At 47.0% G+C, this 20425-nt stretch overlaps 1 protein-coding gene and 1 long non-coding RNA gene across 5 annotated transcripts in view; both read left to right on the forward strand.

Moving 5' to 3' along the window:
- Window positions 1–9190, forward strand: part of CHRM3 (cholinergic receptor muscarinic 3) — a 491309-nt gene extending 482119 nt beyond the window's left edge. For all 4 annotated transcript variants that reach the window (XM_044239424.1, XM_044239425.1, XM_044239423.1 and 1 more), the window contains one exon: window positions 6561–9190. In XM_044239424.1, the coding sequence (XP_044095359.1) occupies window positions 6580–8352 (1773 nt within the window). In that variant the 5' untranslated portion in view covers window positions 6561–6579 and the 3' untranslated portion in view covers window positions 8353–9190. The remainder of the gene's footprint in view (window positions 1–6560) is intronic.
- Window positions 9191–10726: 1536 nt separating this feature from the next.
- LOC122900639 lies at window positions 10727–14338 on the forward strand. Its single transcript, XR_006383280.1, has 2 exons — window positions 10727–10770; window positions 13487–14338. It is a non-coding gene; the product is annotated as an uncharacterized LOC122900639 (long non-coding RNA).
- The last annotated feature ends 6087 nt before the right edge of the window (window positions 14339–20425 follow it).

The raw sequence follows: 20425 nt of genomic DNA on the forward strand, positions 1-20425 counted from the left end.
GCAGTATTTGCCCTTCTGGGACTGGTTTATCTCACGAAGCACCATGTCCTTGGGTTCCCCCATATTGTCACATTTCCTTTTCGAAGGCTGAGAAGTAGTCCGCGTGTGCATGCACTGCACTTCCTTCGCCCGTTCGCCCGTTTGTCGATGTCTAGTTTGTTTCTCTGTCTCGGCTACTGTCGAGAGCGCTACAACGGACAGGGGAGGGCTGAGAGCACTCGAAGATGCTCATTTCAGTTCTGTGGAAGCATGGCCAAGGACTGTCATGAAGCTCATTATAGTCGCAGGTCTTATGTGCAAGTCTTGTGTCCATTTGTGTTGGTTTTGTGTCGATTTTTGTGTATGGTATAGGACTGGGGTCCAGTTTCGTTCCTTCGCCGGCGGCTGTCCGGTCTTCCCGGGGTCCTTTGTGGAAGAAGCTGTCCTTTTCTTGTTGTGTTCTTGGCTTCTCCTGTCAAAGATCAGTTGACCGTATATACATGGATGTTTGTAAGCCCTCTTTCTGATGACACCCGTCTGTGTGTCTGTTTCGGCTGGTTTCATACTCTTAATTACCATAGCTTTGTGATCTTTTTTTTAAATCAGGGATTGTGGGGCGCCTGGGTGGCTCAGTGAGTTAAGCCTATGCCTTTGGCTCAGGTCATGATCTCAGGGTCCTGGGATCGAGCCCCGCATTGGGCTCTCTGCTCAGCGGGGAGCCTGCTAGCATCCCTCTCTCTCTGCCTGCCTCTCTGCCTACTTGTGATCTCTGTCAAATAAATAAATAAAATCTTTAAAAAACAACTTAAAAAAACTTAAATCAGGGATTGTGTTTTCTCTAGCTTTGTTCTTCTTTCTCGATGGTTTTGGTTCTTTAGGGTCCTTTGTGGTTCCATATAGGTAATCCATTTTTACGGAGTAAGAAGTGTGGTCTCAGAGAAGTTAGGCCTTTGGCCAAATTTGCCCTCCTTCTCAGCCAACCCCAATCTCAGACCTAAAACAAACAGGCTCTGAGACCATGGTTCTTAACTACCTTTCATTGCTTTCCAATAAAAAGTTATTAATGAAAATACTGGCCTCATTTTTTTTAATTTTTTTTATTTTTTATTTTTTTTTAAGATTTTTTTTTAATTTATTTGACAGAGATCACAAGTAGGCAGAGAGGCAGGCAGAGAGAGAGAGAGGAGGAAGCAGATTCCCTGCTGAGCAGAGAGCCCGATGCGGGACTCGATCCCAGGACCCTGAGATCATGACCCGAGCCGAAGGCAGTGGCCCAACTCACTGAGCCACCCAGGCGCCCCAGGCCTCATTTTTTTTTTTAAAGGATTTTATTATTTGACAGAAAGACAGCGGGAGAGAGAACATAAGCAGGAGGAGGGAGAGAAGGAGAGGCAGACTCCCTGCTGAGCAAAGAGCCTGATGCGGGACTTGATCCCAGGACCCTGAGAAGTGATTTCCATGCATCTCATTGTCTTACAGCATCAGAGGAGTGCCCGTGATTTCCTAGACATTTCTCCCCTTGTAGCTATAAGTCATAACAGGTTTTAATAATGTGCTTTTGCCCATAATTTCCACTTCCTACTCAGAAGGCTTTTTCTTCAATGACATGTTCACCTACCACATTCACATCCTCCTTTTTGCTTTCACACATATGAAGGTATCAGGAGACAATTATAGTTATCTGGAGTGAATGTATGATCATTAACTATTAACTTATTAATTATTGTCCTTTGGATGTTATACCATATGGGGGGATGACAGGTTACTCTCCTTGAAGGGTCCTTTTGCAACAGGAAAAATCCTGCTCATTTCACTGTCTATATCCGTGGTATGATGGACGGAAACGGGAATATTTTTAAAATAAGAAAAAGCACCTATCTGAAATTTTACGCGGTATTTGATATTGAATTGGTTTTGAATTATAAAGAGAACAATGGCCACTGGTAGACATGCCAAAGAATTTGGGTCAAAGATCACCTGCCTAACAGTTTGTGATTCACAGAGTTTCTAGTGATTAGCCAAGAAGCCGCTAGGTTCCAGGAGCCCCGGAGCGGGTATCTAATGAACCCAATACAGAGAGCTGGTCCCACCCATGGGTAGGACTCAACTCTGGTTTCTTTTATATTCTGTGTTCTCACAAGGGATAATTGGAATGGAATATTGTATAATTTGTGGTGTTCTACAGAATCACAGGATGAAATGAACCGAAAGAAAAGAATTGCTCTAAGGCATGTTTCTAAAATCCCTACTTAAAATCTCCACTGACATTGGTCAGCTGAGCAAATTATTTGGCTCTTGAATTCTTACACACATAATGTGATTTGACATTTTGTGTGCTATTTGCACGGAACAACTTGACATTGCCTAAAACACGTGGTGCTTTTTAAAAACTATTATATTCAGATGCCATATCTCATCTATGGGGTAAGTCTGTGGAGGGGAGAGTCCCGACTTCCCGAATTCAGTGGCACCGGTGCGAATGACCTAAAGTTACCAGTGGTTCTGTGAGAGGCGCTGACATTGAGGGTGGCGGTTAGGTTAGTTCGGACTGTTTGGGCGGCAGATGGCAGTAACCTGCCTCAGCAGCGAAGGCAACAGAGGAAATGGTTGGCTCCCATAACCTGCAAAGTCAAGGGGGAACTTGACTTCAGGAGTTGCTAGGTCCAGGTTTTTTGAGAAGACATCATGGTCATGCTGTCTCCACGCTCCACATTGCCTGCTGTCTCTCTCCTCTCCATTTGCTTGCTTCTCAGATTTTCCACGAGCATATAAATGGGTTACCAGTGCCTAAAAATCCCAAGAACAGAGAGTTCCCCTCTCTCTTTCCCAAATCCATATCAACTCCCCTCCTTAACTTACCGCTCCTGCTGGCTTGTTCTTCAGGCCCACTGCTGAGGCAGAGGAGTCAGGGACTGTGTGCTGGATGCCCTTCCAGAAATACTTACTGTGGAGGACAGGGTATTTCCAAAAGGATGGCTGAAGGGAAGACACAGAGCAGACACCCACTGTCTGACATTGACAAGAAGAACAAAGAGGAAAGGACATGTATCATCAACACAAACATAAAGCACTGGGATTACTGGCCATTACAGTTATTTATAAGAAAATCGGCAAGGCAGGAGCTGTGAAAGTTAGTCAACAGAACATGATCAGCATCACGGGACAGGATGGCAGAGACGTAGAAGGTGTTTTAAGAATTTGGGGCACCTGGGTGGCTCAGTGGTTTAAGCCTCTGCCTTTGGCTCGGGTCATGATCTCAGGGTCCTGGGATCGAGCCCCATATCGGGCTCTCTGCTCAGCGGGGAGCCTGCTTCCCCTTCTCTCTCTGCCTCTCTGACTACTTGTGATCTCTCTCTGTCTATCAAATTAAAAAAAAAAATCTTTAAGAATTTTAGGGCACCTGGGTGGCTCAGTGGATTAAGCCTCTGCCTTTGGCTCAGGTCATGATCTCAGGGTCCTGGGATCGAACGCCACATCAGGCCCCCTGCTTGGCAGGGAGTCTGCTGCCCCCTCTCTCTCTGCCTGCATCTCTGCCTACTTATGATCTCTCTCTGTCAAATAAATAAATAAAATCTTTTTTAAAAATTTAAAATTAAAAAAAAAAAAGAATTTTAAAAGGTGCTGTGGGAGGTCATCTGAGATTCAGAGCACACCCCAGGGGCTGGAGCAGGGAGCAGGAGGGAGGGAGGGAGGAGTGTAGTATGGGTCGCAGTCCAAACCAAGCATGGACAAGAAACTTAGCCACTATGTCTAGGAAGCTTTGGAGCTTTGGAGTGAAAAACACTGGGGAGAGAAAGCTGTCTAGAAGGTATGTAGAAGATCAGCAGGGCTATGGGGCAGATCAGAGAGAAATGCAGGACTAAGGGTGGTCATAGGAAGGAGAAAGTAATACTCGTGGGCACATGTTGGGGAGGGCACCTCACCTCCCCAGGAGGAAGTGGCTGTTAAACTCAAGGACAGGACTTCAAGCTGAGGTGTCTGGTTTCAGACGGGTCTGTTCTCCTCTATCCGTGTGGCTGTAGGTGTGACGGGGAATCTGGGCATACACCCTGTAGGAAGTGTGGGAACCTGGGAAGCAGGTGGAGGCAGAGATAGATAGATACCCTGCATTTGCATCTGGGAAGAAACCCTCAATGCAATCCAGGACCCCAACAGCATGTAGCATTTCCCAAATACAGACAATCCTTGGTGGGAGTGAGCTAGAGGTAACGGTGAGTTGACTGCCCCAACAAAACCCTCAGGAGTGAAAAGCAGTAAGGAAGAAAACCCCATCCATCACCCATAATTGGAAATTGGTGCCTTGTGGGGAATTTCATCTCTGGATTATACAGGTGTTCTTTTCTGTAACAGAACAATATGTTAGAATATTTAGACTCTTTTTTTTTTTGCTATTTTCAAATAGTGCTGAAGTAAATATATGTAAGTGTATATATGTATGTAATTGTATATAAAATTATATGTGCATGTTGTGTATGTCCAACCACTTATGTATTTTATGTGTAGGTAAACATACACCCACAATACATACATACCTCACATACACTCATCAGCTCCTGGGATCTGGGAATTTGTGCATGATTCTGACAGATGCTGCTAAATCACCTGTCACATTGTCAACCAATTTGCACTGTAGCCACGACCACGAAATTCTGTCCTTCACACCTGTCCATGCTGCCTGCCTCCAATCATTTATATTTTGCTCATCTTTTACGTGAGAAATGGAATCTCATCTAATTGTTAATGCACATTAACTCTACTTTAAGGAGGCGGATAACACATTTTAGCCAGTTGGGACAGGCTAGTTGTATGCGGCATCTGGATAGACCGGTGGAGAGTTAGAGAAACATCACAGTGCGATGCAGAGTGGGAGGGCTCGAGATGATCTGGGTGAGAATCTCTCCCCCCTCCTCCCTCATGCATCGGCCTGATCTCTGGACACATTACTTAACTCTCCGTGTCTCCATTTCTCATAAAATGTGATTATTTTAAGGATTCAATGAGATAAAGCATGTGGTGATTTGCACAATGTCTGTCACGTAGGAAGTGTCCGAACTATATTCTCTTTGGATCACTTATTATTGCACTGTGTTGGGCTTTGGGCATCCTGAAAGCCAGAGCAAAGTGAGTTCATTGTTCAAGAAGAAGAAGAGTAAAATAACAATAGACGCGAAGTTTCTGTCGCACATTGCTCTGTGTCAGGCTCCGTACTAAGCCCTGGACATATATTAAAACATTTCAGTGAAAAACAAAGTCTCTTTGACCACTTACTATTGAATTCTAGGTTCAAGTTCTCAACAGTTTATTTCACAAGCAGAATGTTTCGTTCTTATTTGTCTATGAGGCACGTGGTTCACCAAAATAGTTAAGTCACCCCCAGGAAGTGGCTGACCTTCCTTTAGGTCTGCAAAGCTCTCCTGCCACTCACTGAGGCCACTCCAGAAGGCGGCGTGTGAATCTGATGGCTCTCTGTCGAAAGACTTGATGTGGGGCTCTTGCCAGGGGATATGTGTACCTGCTTGTATGTGACAGTCTACAGTTGAACCCTGTTTAGATTAAGAGCCTAAACACAACACAAGTGCTCCCAAGAGTATTGTGCTAGGATTATCGATGCTGAATTCACAGGACGACACTTGTTGAGGAAGGATTTTGGGTCAAGTGCACCGTGGCTGCTGATGTGAGCAATCTAAGGGGAGAAGGCGGGTCCCACCCAGAGCTGTCCAAGACAGCCTGGGCGTCTTCCTGGTGATGTTCTCACTGGAGCATCTCACTTATTTATGTATTTTGGTTAACAAGCGTTTGAAGGAACTAGCTGAAGTTCTGCAAGCCTTTGTACACAAACGTGTGCGTGTGGGTGCTAAGATACTTTCTCGTCGCCGAAGGCAAACTGTCCAAATACTGGAAATATCCAAAACTTGGTTTGGTCAGTGCAGAATATTCTGGCAAAGCTACTGCATATTATCAAGCAGATAACAGCTGCCTTGTATACTGTTATCAACCGTTACACAGAACCAACACGCTGCTTCTCTAGCCATGTCTTGAGGTGACACAGTGTGTAGAGATTCACACCCGTTTCCTCCCTTGTTCTGGGATGAGGCTTCTCATGCCCTGGGAGGCTTAAACACTTGCTGACTCCCTAACACTGCATACGCCTCCAGCCTGGGAGAGGCCGGGGTCCGGCAGGATTAAATGCAGGTGAATAAAAGCAGTGTATCGCATAAGCAGCACAGACACATCTCCTCCTTCCCCCTTTCTCTTTAAAGTAAGAGAAGGAAGATTTTGTTGGGGGAGCGCATGACGTGGAAGTGTAGGTGGAATAGCTTAGAAATAGGGAGAGTGTGGATGGAAAGAACAAGGCACAAGTAGGTGCATGTCACCTGCTAACTGTGCTCAGACAGATTGGTCTCCCCTGGCTCCAGGCTCCTCACCTTTCAAGTAAGAGAAAGAGCTGGATGTTTCTGGCCTGAGAGTAAGCCTCATGTCAGAGCTCTCCCATGGGTTTTTAAAAGTTGTGCAGTGCAAAGAACCAATCCAAAGAAGGCAGACGTTCTCCTAATGGCGCCTCTTCTCTCTTCTCTCCCCAGACTATGTCCGAGAATCACAATGAGCTGGCACACTAACAGTACAACCTCGCCTTTGTTTCCAAACATCAGCTCACCCTGGGTGCATAGCCCCTCAGATGCTGGGCTGCCCCCAGGCACGGCCACTCACCTTGGCAGCTACAACGTCTCTCGGGCGGCCGGGAATTTCTCCTCTGCCAATGACACCACCAGTGACCCGCTGGGAGGCCACACCATCTGGCAGGTGGTCTTCATCGCCTTCTTAACGGGCGTCCTGGCCTTGGTGACCATCATCGGCAACATCCTGGTGATCGTGGCCTTCAAGGTCAACAAGCAGCTGAAGACGGTCAATAACTACTTCCTCTTAAGTCTGGCCTGTGCCGATCTGATTATTGGGGTCATTTCCATGAACCTGTTTACCACTTACATCATCATGAATCGGTGGGCTTTAGGAAACTTGGCCTGCGACCTCTGGCTCTCCATTGACTATGTGGCCAGCAATGCCTCGGTCATGAACCTTCTGGTCATTAGCTTTGACAGGTACTTCTCCATCACGCGGCCGCTCACGTACCGAGCCAAACGAACGACAAAACGAGCTGGCGTGATGATCGGCCTGGCATGGGTCATCTCCTTTGTCCTCTGGGCCCCGGCCATCCTGTTCTGGCAGTACTTTGTTGGGAAGAGGACGGTGCCACCCGGCGAGTGTTTCATCCAGTTCCTCAGCGAGCCCACCATCACGTTCGGGACGGCCATCGCCGCCTTCTACATGCCTGTCACCATCATGACTATTTTATACTGGAGAATCTATAAGGAGACCGAGAAACGTACCAAAGAGCTCGCCGGGCTGCAGGCCTCGGGGACAGATGCAGAGGCCGAGAACTTTGTCCACCCCACGGGCAGCTCTCGGAGCTGCAGCAGCTATGAGCTGCAGCAGCAGAGCCTGAAACGCTCGTCCCGGAGGAAGTACGGCGGCTGCCACTTCTGGTTCGCCTCCAAGAGCTGGAAGCCCAGTGCCGAGCAGATGGACCCCGACCACAGCAGCAGCGACAGCTGGAATAACAACGACGCAGCCGCCTCCCTGGAGAACTCGGCCTCTTCCGACGAGGAGGACATCGGCTCCGAGACCCGCGCCATCTACTCCATCGTGCTCAAGCTGCCCGGGCACAGCACCATCCTCAACTCCACCAAGCTACCCTCCTCGGACAACTTGCAGGTGCCCGACCAGGCGCTGGGGGCAGCCGACCCACAGAGGAAAGCCGGCAAGCTGCAGGCCCAGAAGAGCATGGACGACGGCGCTGGCTTCCAGAAAAGCTTCTCCAAGCTCCCCATCCAGCTAGAGTCCGCTGTGGACACAGCCAAGGCGTCGGAGGCCAACTCCTCGGTGGGCAAGACCACGGCCACTTTACCTCTGTCCTTCAAGGAGGCCACTCTGGCCAAGAGGTTTGCTCTGAAGACCCGAAGCCAGATCACCAAGCGGAAGCGGATGTCGCTCATCAAGGAGAAGAAGGCGGCACAGACGCTCAGTGCCATCTTGCTGGCCTTCATCATCACCTGGACCCCGTACAACATCATGGTTCTGGTGAACACCTTTTGTGACAGCTGCATACCCAAAACCTATTGGAATCTGGGCTACTGGCTGTGCTACATCAACAGCACCGTGAACCCCGTGTGCTATGCGCTGTGTAACAAAACGTTCCGAACCACTTTCAAGATGCTGCTGCTCTGCCAGTGTGACCGGCGGCGGCGGCGGAAGCAGCAGTACCAGCAGAGACAGTCCGTCATCTTCCACAAGCGCGTGCCCGAGCAGGCCTTGTAGGGGGGGCTCGGCCCAGCGTGGCGGCCACGCGCACGCATCCACCTGCAGACCTCCGGGGGGCGCCGGCCAGCAGTGGGGTGATTGCCGGGGTGATCAAAAGGGGTTTGTCTTTTTATCACCCAGATATGAAGGAAGCTGCCTGTTTATTGACCCAGTGAATAAACCCATTTTAATATAGAAAGATACCAAGTCAGCAAAAAAAAACAAAACATATTCCTAAATATAAAGAAATTTATTCTGAAATAGACTTTGTTTTTTTTTCCCTCAAAGAGGGGGGAAAAATGTTTCATAGCAATTCCACACCCAAATCGGTCTGCTGGGTTCTCTGAATCCCCGTTAGCGCAGGAAATCTTAGCTGACCATCACTAGCTGAGCCCGCGGCCACGTTCCTTCCGAGGAGCCCACGCAGGGCGATTCAGGTCCCACAAGGAACACGTCAGGCTAGTGAATCCGTGGTTCAGAAATTACTTCATACGTTGCAAAGCTGAACCTTCCTGTCCCAATAGAGCTTCCCCGTCTTCTTTGGTGTGTTGTTCAACTCTACTTGTGGACTTGATTCTTGCAAAGTACTATTTCGTGCATTTCCAGTTTCGTACTAGTAAAAATACAAGTATATATATATATGTGTGTGTGTGAGAGAGAGAGAGAGAGACTTCTGCACACACACACAGTGTATATAATATACTGGGAATCACTGAGCTGGCAAATTATTCTTGCAATATATGCTTTCAGTACTTTGATAACTAAAGTTCTCTAGGATCCTGACACAACATAAAAGTGAAATAAACCCAGTGTAATATTTTGGAAACCAGGGCTTTTTTTTTTTTTTTTTCCCCCATGAACCATCCCGGGGAATGCAGCAGCGCACATCCAGACTCTTGAGTGTAAGCCGTGTAAGCCGGGTGCTTTGCTGATCTCGACAGAGCTCCAGCAAACTGGGGGCCCTCTGAGTGAGCCCCACCCACGAACCATGTCCACAGGGTTGAATCTAATCGTCCAAATCTCAATGTTGCCCAACAACATTTTTGCTATCTCAGCTGCTTGAAACTCATCATGTCGCACTTGAATGTCACACGCAGCAATATCTCTGGCAAAGTGCCCCAGTGACACCGTGGGGGCGGGGGGAGAACGTGGTGTTGGAGGTCCTGCTACCTGTCCCCTTCTAGATGCAAAAGGGCATCCCCCTGCATTACCTAGCTGTGGCCAGCGCTCTCCAGGGTTCCTTGCGCAACACTCACTCAGTCACAGTGGGGTTCGGGAACTCTCCTGTCCTCCGAAGAAAGTATTAACACTTTAAAAAGTATTTCTTCAAGTTGATTTCCTTAACCTTTTGAAAAAAAAGATTCTGTATCTCCTTTGAATTGATCCAAAAGCTCAATGTTGTACTAGGGGGGTGGGTGGGAGGGGGTGCCACCGTGGCTTGTCATTTTTGTCACTGTTGTAGTTGTTGGGGTTCCTTCTTTTCCTTTCACCGGGGCAGTGTGGGGAGTGGGAGGGGAGGGGGCGGGGTGGGGGGGTCGAGAAGAAATCTCACCTCTGTACAGGGCCTCGGGTCGTAGACCCCGGGCCGGGGTAGAAGCTGCTTCTGTGTTCACTGTGAGCTGGTGTTTACAGGTGACAACAGTGGGTGTGGGCTCAGTGGTGTCTGTGTTTCTGAACTATTTAATTTCATGTTCTGTTTATATGAAGAAATATTTATGCATACTTCACCAAGTGTCTATTTAATGTTGATAAATATTACCCTTCGGTCTTCAGCCGTGGTGTCCCTCGAAAGTGATTCTTTCAGGTCCCCCCAAGCAATCAGTGCGGTCCGTCGAGCTTTTCACAAGGCTGAGGAGAAGATGACGGCCATCCTGCTGGCAGCAACAAGTCCCTAGCTCCTGGGGAATAAAAAGTCAACTGTGACTTTCACGGAAACGTGGAAAAACCACTCTTTCGTTGAACCCGATGGGAAATGAACGAAGCAACCCTCCACCTTGGTGTTTGAAATTACATGACAATGGTAAAAAATAAATAAATAAACCAGATCAGCGTAATTGAAAGAAAATATATATATATATGTATATATATACATATATATATACATATATATATATATTTTGGGCCCACATTCAACCAAAGAACAAGAAAAACCAGAGACTATTTTCTAATACATAGAGCAAACTACGGAATGTTCTGTGATCCACTTGTGAAACGTCTGGTGAGCAACAGCATCTCTGTTTTCCTACTCTGGTTGGCCTGACACTAATAAACATATGAATGCTGATCCCAGTGTCCCTGGGCGTCCGTGATTCCCCTTCTTTTTGAAACTCCTGTCCTGCCTTCCTCCCAAAGGGCTGTTTCCTGTATTTCCAACAAAATTAGAGAGCATTACGTTTGAGAAATGGACAAACCCCGAGCTTTGGCACAACCACGAAGGTCAGTAGCAGCTTGGCTTGAACCTGATCCTCTCCTGACCCTGTCCTTTCCTTAATGCTGATGATGGCAGAAAAGAAACTACTCCAAGCCTCTTGCTCTCCCATTTTAAAATCTCTTATGGATAACAGCTGTTTTTGTATGCTAAGTACTTCCTGTGTTTGTAGAAAGGTATGGCCAACTCTTAGGAAGTTTTCTGAGAAGGAAAATAAGAAAAACAAACTCCTTTTGAATATGGGGGACTTAGGATATGGGTGATCAAAGAGGTAGGAGTGTTTATAACTGGACAGAGCTACACGTGTCTTTCCCAAAGGGCTTGTCGTGAGAAAAGGTATTAGGCATTTACATAAGATCAAAATATCTTCATCGTCAACCTATGTTATTCCACATGGAGGAGGTCTACAGAGCTTTCGTGATAATTCACTTTAATGGAAAAAGCAAAATAAGCCTAAAATAAGCCGCACATGAAGAACACCCACACACACACACATGCACACATGTACACACACACACACACACACACACACTTGCACGCACACACATCCATCCTCCCAAATTCTCTTCTCCAGGCCTTACCAGATGGGTAAGAGAAGTAACCTGTCTGGTCCCCTATTTCCCTTGGCTCTGTTCTCTTGGCCCATTCCCTACCTGTGGTCTCTCTGCTGGTTTCCCTACTATCCTGAATCATCCTTGCCTTAAATCCAGCCTTGACTATACCCATTTCTGTTGACCATTTCACGTACAATAGTTCTACACTCTGACAGAGAAAAAGGATGCATTAGGCATCATTAAGCATTAGAAGCTGCAGTGGATAAAGATCTAGAAGCACCTCTGCTTTCTCTGTCCACTGCCCTTGAAGAAGACTGGCAAGTTCATGGCTCTGGAAAGGGATGAGAGCCCCTAGGCATCACCCTGGAGGAGCGGGAGGGCGGAGTCTGCTGGAGAGGGCGGCCTCATGAGGGAAGTAAGTGGGGCACCAGGGAGGAGGCTGATACCGCATGGAACTAGGGATTGCTCTGGTGTCCCATCCTCTGGGACATAATACTGAGACATCGGACGGTCCATCACTAGCAGCTTCAGAGAACAAACAAAAGTAGCACAAAGAAACACTAAAGGTCACTAGGGACTTACATGTCCTCTGTGCACCCCTGCATGTCGCTTAGACTCCCTGGGTTGTCTCCAGATGCTCGTGCTAATCAACAACATGAAGGCATCTGAACTTGCCCTCTGCGAGCAGACAGATCAAAGCTGAGGTCCGGGGCAGGTGTAACGGTGTGTCTGACAAATAGGCGAACACGTCACAGACCCAGCAGACTTACTGTCTTACGTTTCCACACTGGAAGTCTGGGGCACCCACAGCTTTTTGGTGAGCCTGGGGACAGACTGCTCACAATACCCCTGCAGCCTGGGACCCACCTGAGGCCTTATGGCCTTGCAGACAGAGCCACTGGGGAGCGGGTGCCCTCGGTGCTGCCCTGGTAGCTCTCCCAAAGGGACCGAAACCGCAGAGCACGACACCCAGGACAGGAACCCTTTCCTCAAGCCGCCTCCTCTAAACGAACACGTTCCCTCCACTGCCGTGTGCACGGAGCTCAGCTCAGCTGGGAGCCACCTGGCCTGCACTTAAAGTCTGAGGATGGTTTCTCGGCTTCCTTCTGTGGGAGCAAGCCATGGGCTCTCTCTCCATGTGCTCTCACAACTCTATTTGGTATATGCTCGGCCTCCACCAGGATTACTGCTCCAGACCCAGAGGCTGGCTCTGGGGACAGTAACCCAGACCTCTTCAGAACCAGGTATTTCCATCTTTATCCAGCTTTAGTGAGGAAGGAGGCTGCTGAGGGACCCCCCCCAAAAAAGAGTTAATAAAGCGACTCTACCCCATGAAGTTTGCACCTGCCAAGTGCTCTCCTGGGCGGCTCCGACACGGGCAGGTGTTCCTGCCACTCCTGAGTGGACACAGCTACATTCACAGCCTCACGTGCACATGGGTGGACACGGCACTTGGATGTGTAGATGAAGACCCCAAATGCTTAGTGAGAGCCAGTGTTTCAGAAGAACGTTAGGCCTGTGGTGGTCCTAGCAGAACCCTCTGGCTCTGGCCTGGCCTGGGGTCACCCCCACTCTGAATTGCCTGAGACAGCCTCATGAAAGGCAAATGGAAAAGGAAGCTGTAGGCTCCATGACAGGAGAGGTACTGATAACACTGTCCGCACCCAATTCAGACTCCGTAACTCTATATTAACCTTAAAAAAAAAAAATTATCTCTAGAATATAAAAGTCTCTTATTGTTCCTTCTCAAAGTCCAAAATACTCCTTAACAATTCTGCAATTTGCACATCAAGCCCCAAACTATTTTTATCCTCAGTTCTGTGAGTTCCTTGACAATACCAAGCAGGTCTCACGCCTGTCTGCCTCCCCATGGCTGGCATGATGTCCGTCAGGGAGCGGACACTCAGTAAACGTTGTTGAATGTTTAATGAAAACCCCTTCCAGCCCACAGAACTAGTACTTATCAGAACTGTGTGCAGCCCGGCCCCATGCTGCTGCGGCAGTCAGCGGTCACCAAGCTGGGAAAGTCCTTACGGGAAAAATATGATGATTCTTAGCTCAAGAAACGTTCCTGAGCAACAAGGGAAAATATTGTAAACAGACTTGAAGTCGTTGATGTAATGAAGAATACAGAAAGGGGGGGAAAACCAACTCTCTCTTTTATCCCTAGAACTCGGGAACTTTTTACCAGACTGGTGAACTTCTGTGGTCCTTCCTGGGTGTCCGCGTGGAAGTACCGAGGGCAGAGGCCAGGAAGACACGTTTTCCACTTGTGCACGTGAAGATCTGTCGTCGGCGCCAAAACTGATCTGTGTGCAGTTCTGCTCGGTGTGGGAAGTTAGGGGAGAGTCCATGCTGTTCTGCAATGAAAAAAAAGTCCAGTTTTAATCCCTTCCTCATCCAGTCCCCGGGCTCTTCAGCTTTCCACCGACCACCCTCCAGAGAAACTTCCTTGGGGCTCATGCTTGGAGCCATGGAAGGCAACATTGCGAGTGACACCTCTTTTCTTTTCTTTTCTTTTCTTTCTTTCTTTCTTTTTTCTTAAACACACAGGAACTAAGTTGGTGCAGGTCTGAGGGATAATTAAACGAAAACGGGCCTCCCAAGTTGGGGCATGAGCACACTGATTTCTGGGGGCAGGAAGCCTTGGGGTCAGCACCTGTGATGTGTCTGGTGATGACACCCTTCTCGTTCATGAGGCTGTAGTGAGAAACCACTATCCAAAAAGAGATGACGGCTCTATATTTGCTTTGTAAGCAAAAGGCATGTATCATAGTTGCATCTAAAATAGTGTCCACATCTTTACCAAAGGCACTGAATTTTACCCGTTTTTATGACCTGGTGGCCTCCCCTTCCTCGGGAGGCATTTCAGGTGCCCCCTCCCCCACTCCATGCCACGCTCATTCTTTCTCCCGAAAATACATCCATTGTCTGTACTATAAAATGATGCCTGCAACTTTGTGGTGATATTATCCCCTGAGTTTAACAGTGAAATAAGGAAATAAAACTATTAATAAACAAAGAATGTGGTTTGCTTGCTTTGTAATCTACTCGGCAACAGCCGTTTATTGTGTAAAAGGGAGAACACACAGAAGGGCTCGATCTGGAAGAGGCCAGTATTTGCACTGACTACTCTTTCTTTTTTATTTTCTAGAATTTTCTTCAGCCACCAAGACTGCTGCTGTCATTACCCAAAACAATCACTATGATGTGTTTAGGGGTGTATATTAAGCATGTATAAAATACATCTACACACACAGTCCTTATTCCAAGAGTGTAGGTGATGAAACCTACTTCTCTCTAGATAAATGCATTAACAAGGAGTTTTATTTCCCTCCTTTCAAAAGAAATGCTTATCTTCTTTTCTCCTTTATTTTAGAGTTGTCTGTCTATTTCCTTGGACCCATCAGAAATGTTTTCCTACCAAAAATGCAAGCACTGTATTTTATCACATTGCCTTTAAAATTATTACAAGTGTAGATACAAACTGAAGTCACTCTTAGCAAGAGACATGATTTTTTTTTAATGTCTTGCTTGGTTAATTTATGGCTGTTAGGCACAGCCATAGAAACCAAACACTGTCTCTTCAGTGCAGAGATTTCCTGACGTTCACCTTGCAAGTAAAAGCAAGAATATGTCTTCTGAATCTCTCTTTCTCCTTTGTCATTAATTAAATCCTCATTTTGGGTTTACAGTTTGGGCACATGTTCTCTGGACCCTAGGACAAACCCTGTCTGATCTGACATACCATTTGATGATGATTCCCAAGGACATCCGAGCAAACTGCTTCTCTTACACCCTATGATAACAGGCAGTTCTATGTGAAATTAATACTGAGATTGAGGAAGAAAAGTTTTTGTTGTGCCAAAGCCTTCCCTAACTCGCTACATCAATTTGGTAGATGTAACTGTAACTACAGGGAAAAAACCCAATGGCTGAGAGTTTGGAAAAATTAATGAGGCATAAGAACATGTTAACACTGGAAAGTCCAACCAGGCACCAGTTGATTTTTAACTGAGAGGACTTTGGAGGGAGTGATAAATGGCTTTTGGGAGGACTTGCTATTTCTTAATCTGAATGGTTACAGGGGAAGCAATTCGGTAAAACACAACTCTGCTGTCTTGACCTCCGTCAGTGAATCCAAGCGTTGGTACCTAGTTGGACTGACAAAAAATTTCCCGTAGAATTTTTAATTTGGGGGATAGAGGCTCTGGGGCCGGTCTCCTCTCACGCAGTCAGGACTGGGACACCCAAGCCAGCAGCCATATTTTATATCATCTGCGTCACAGGAACGCATGGGAAACTGATGTGGAGGAAACGGGGAGACGAATCGGATTCGAGAGACAAGACAAAGATGCCATCTACCCCTGGTTTCCCCGAGGTCCGGCAGCACCGTTGCACTCCTCCCAAACACTCCTCCCAAACGCGGCTAATTGGAGGTAGTTGGTCTGTCCCGGGTGTTCACCAAACTAATCTAACGTTTTAGTTTAAAGGCACTGGGTCAAGTATCTATTACTTGTGATTAAACAGGACTACGTGGGGTGCCTGGGTGGCTCAGTGGGTTAAGCCGCTGCCTTTGGCTCAGGTCATGATCTCAGGGTCCTGGGATCGAGTCCCGCATCGGGCTCTCTGCTCAGCAGGGAGCCTGCTTCCTCCTCTCTCTCTCTCTGCCTGCCTCTCTGCCTACTTGTGATCTCTCTCTGTCAAATAAATAAATAAAATCTTTAAAAAAATAAAATAAAATAAACAGGACTACCCACTCCCAGTGGAGTGAATTAGTTAATACAAATGTCTGTGAAATCTTAAATTGTTTCACTGAGAAAATGGAATTGGCCATTCAGTTGATTTAAGTATCCCACAATGAACTAAATTTCTATTTGAATTTTTTTTTAAGATTTATTTATTTGACACAGAGAGACACAGCGAGAAAGAAGGGACACAAGTGGGGGCAGTGGAAGAGGGAGATGCAGGCTTCCTGCCAAACAGGGAACCTGATTTCGGGATCGATCCCAGGACCCCGGGATCATGACCTGAGCCAAAGGCAGACACTTAACTGACTGAGCCACCCAGGTGCCCCAGGGGGATGTTTTAAATAAAAAGTCAGTATTAGTGGCCTTCTCTCTCTCTGCCTGCCTCTCTGCCTACTTGTGATCTCTACTTGTCAAATAAATAAATAAAATCTTCAAAAAAAAAAAACTATTAATGATCTGGATTTACTAAATAATCTATCTCTTACAATATCTTGTTTGTAAATGACATATCTATCATAGTCAGTCTTTAATCCATCTTACCAATTGTTCTTTTCCATTAAAAATACAGGGATTTTTTATTTTTAAATGATTTTCCTTATTGGATTTGGAGGAAACTATTTGCAGTAACAAGGTGGGCTGGGGATGGATTTGACCTAATCCCAGGCAGTATTTTTCTCGTGACTAAGACCGACTTCCCCCTCTCTTAACTAACTCACCTTTTTTTTTTTTGAGTCAAAGCATTCTCCCTGAGTAATTAATTCATAAAGATGACAAATATGGAATGTGTCCTTCTGCTGTGGACAGCCGCTCACGAGCTAGGAAAAGAGACAGAAAGCAGTGGGGACAGTATATTCATACACTCGCCGTAGGAATGATTCTACGACATTTAGTTTGGTAAGGCCAATGAAATTTTAATAATCATCTAGTTCAGTAAATTGTTGGCACACAGACAAACAGACCTCTAAGTGACACAACCCCCCAACCCTGGCTTCCGAAACACAAAGAGCCTATAGGAATCTGACCACATCAGCGGTTCCGCCAGCAGGGACAGCTATATTTAGAGGTGGTGGACGGTGCTGTCATGCTATCCAGGTTAGCTTGAAACGAAAAGGGCCAGTAGAGGCTCCTGCGAAATCGAGAGGAAGGTGGTAACAGCAGGGATCACTAAGGAGAACCAACACTACCCATGCGCCAGCACGGAGTGCCTTTAGCTGTGGCATCTCGGAGAAGGGCCTCCTGTGAAATCAACTTCCGAATGATAGAGAAAGGCCAGTCCTTTGCCACTGAGCCAGAAGTTAAGTACTTTCCCAGCAGCCTCGTAGAAAGTCAGCCCCACCCAGCCATGGGCATGGGGACACAGCCCTAGCTGGTCACAGCAGTAGCGGGAGCACAGATGGGGCGGTGATCAGCTGTAGGGGGTATGGGGCGGTGACCAGCTGTGGGAGGGCCCCTCTCCCACATCTGTCCCCCTCCCTTACCACTCCCCACACCCACCAGCTTCAAGATCAGACTCACTTGAGACTTCTGGAAGCTCCATCTAGACTACCTATCAAAACTGCCTTCCCTTTGTGGCTATATCTGAAACAAAACCTACACACCTGAGCTCTCCTTACCAGGGTGGAAAGCCTCGGTTAATACACCAAGCTCTCTCACCGTCCTGCTGTCCCCGCCCGCCAAACACCTTAAGTGAAGTCTCCCCTTGTTGACACCAAACATACAAACTTCATGTTTGCTTTCTAATTCGACTTAAGACTTCCCGCCTCTGAAGTCCTAGAAATAATGACTGGGTACTATCAAGCAAGTGGTAGCTCATTGTGTTAGCTCAGCACTGCCAAACAGAAGTGGCTTTGACTGAGAAGACAGAACCCATGTGTGAAAACAGAGACAGAGATAAATAAAACAGTCACAGTTTGTTAAGATATCATAGGTTCCTCTGTTTTCTTTCAGGATTCCAAAATAAGATTGGGATTTTTTTTTTTTTTTTTTAAGATTAGGATCTTAACACACGAAGTTTGAGCACTCCTGGGTGAAATATCATAAATCCTTCAGTTGGAAAAAACTCTTTACATTTTCTCCAAATTTATATTCAACACAAGGGTCCCTCCTTCTATCACATCTTTGACAGCTGACCCCCAGATTCTGTGCCAATAATTCTAATGACAAGAAACTCATTAAGCGGGACGCTTGGGTGGCTCAGTTGGTTAAGCAGCTGCCTTCGGCTCAGGTCATGATCCCAGCGTCCTGGGATCGAGTCCCACATTGGGCTCCTTGCTCGGCAGGGAGCCTGCTTCTCCCTCTGCCTCTGCCTGCCTCTCTGTCTGCCTGTGCTCGCTCTCTCTCTCCCTCTCTCTCTGACAAATAAATAAATAAAATCTTTAAAAAAAAAAAAAAAAGAAAGAAAGAAAGAAGGAAACTCATTAAGCCAAGCAGACCACTTTGTATTTAGAGAGTTTTAATTGTTTTGTTACACTTTATCCACTGACTATAGCCTTCCCCTCTAGGGCACTGGTCTTCCGTGTAGGCACTGATATCCATGTATGCCTACACGGATATCAGTGTGGACACACGAGGACTTTCCAGAGAGTACTAGAATACTAGAGTATTATTATACCAGATACTAAATAGTAGTATTCTACTAGAATATTAGAGTAGTAGAATGTGGTCAGTTTAAGGAAGTCACTTGCCAGGTCCTCAACTGTCACAGGTGCTTCCGGAAGCTGACCTGCCTAAAAGATCATTTCCTCCTTCACACCTGCCTTTCTCCTATCTCACATGACATGCTTCTCACCCAGCCTGAATCTCACTCGTGTGCACAAATAATCTGGACAACAAACAAAAGGACAGTTTTAAAACGCACAGGTCTCAGAGAATGTCCTGTGGCAGAAACACAAATAGAGCCTCCAAGGAACACTGAAAAGAGCAGTGTCTTATTTTATCCAGACAACAAACTTATGCTAAAGCTCCATGCTTCCACCTACCCAACCACACATCTGTCTGTCCGTCCATCTGTCTGTCCATCCATCCATCCATCTATTCATGAATTCTAACTCAAAGATGAGGCAGTTGTCAGAAGAGCAAGTATGACCACATTTATTTAAATTGGAAAATTAGGTCAGGTTTTTTCTAACAAAGGAAATGAATTCGGTTGATTAGCGATGAGGGCTGCCTTTGCCAATTAGATTACAAGGTATACATTTTCCATAAAGTGAATGAAAAAAATCTACATTACAAAGTTGGGGTTTTTAAATATTATATTTATTGAGCAAGAGAAAGAGTGACTCCCCACTGAGCAGGGAGCCCGAGGCAGGGCTCGATCTCACGACCCTGAGGACCCTGAGATCATGACCTGAGCTGAAATCAGGAGTCAGCTGCTCAACAGACTGAGCCACCCAGGCGCCCTGAGTTTTGATTAAAAATACATTTAATGAACAGAGATCATATGGCATATGCAGGAAATTATAGCCTTTGAACTTATATCGAAATGATTTACAGACAAAAATATGCAAGAGGCAAATGGCTTTTACATTTTTATGTAAATGAGGGGGGAAGCAGTGCGACAGATGACAGAATAAGAAGCCCCCTCATCCATATGGCGTATCCCTGAATATACGAAGACAACTCTCATTTCTCCCACACCACCGACTCTCTACTCGAAACCTCGCTGACAGCCTGAGCCATCCCTCCTAATTCACGGTCAAGGGCACCACTGAGGTGGAAGGAGCGAGTGGTCCCAGCAAGTCCCAGCTCTGCCTTTCCCGGAGGCCCAGCGGACACCCCCAAGCAGCCCTCACGCTCAGCAGGACACTGGTCCACCCTCACTGTCCAGAAAAGCACCAACCAAAGACAAGGCCCGCCCCGTCAGCGTGCATGACCACAGCTCGCGGGTCCCTGACTCCTGCGAGCCGCAGGGCCCGGGTCTGTCTCAGGCACCATCGACAAGCAGAAGAGAGCAGGAGCCCGCAGAGAAGGGTGGCGGGAGGGAGGTATGTGTCCGCCAACGCGGAGAGGCGGGGGTCAGGAACCACTGACACTGCGGCGGAGGTCAATGGCATTTAGGAGACAGAGACATCACACAGGAGGCTACGCTCCTGCGAGGTAAAGGCTGCTATGTCCTTAGCTTCGTTCAGTCCCTTACTCCTCTGTCACCACCACAGCACTCCCCACCCCTCCTGGCCAAATCTTGTGCCTGAACCTAGAGGTGTCTGTCAGTCCCCCCTTCAAGGCAAAGCCTGAGGCAAAGCGACAAGGAGTGGAAAATCTGAACTTCTGAGCATCCGTGGCTTTTCCAGGAGAAAAAGACGTCTTCAAAGCCATAGCTCTCCAAAGTCACAGAGAGAGAAAGAGAAAAATGTTCTGGG

Source organism: Neovison vison, chromosome 2 (genome assembly GCF_020171115.1).
Source record: "Neovison vison isolate M4711 chromosome 2, ASM_NN_V1, whole genome shotgun sequence".
NCBI lineage: Eukaryota > Metazoa > Chordata > Mammalia > Carnivora > Mustelidae > Neogale > Neogale vison.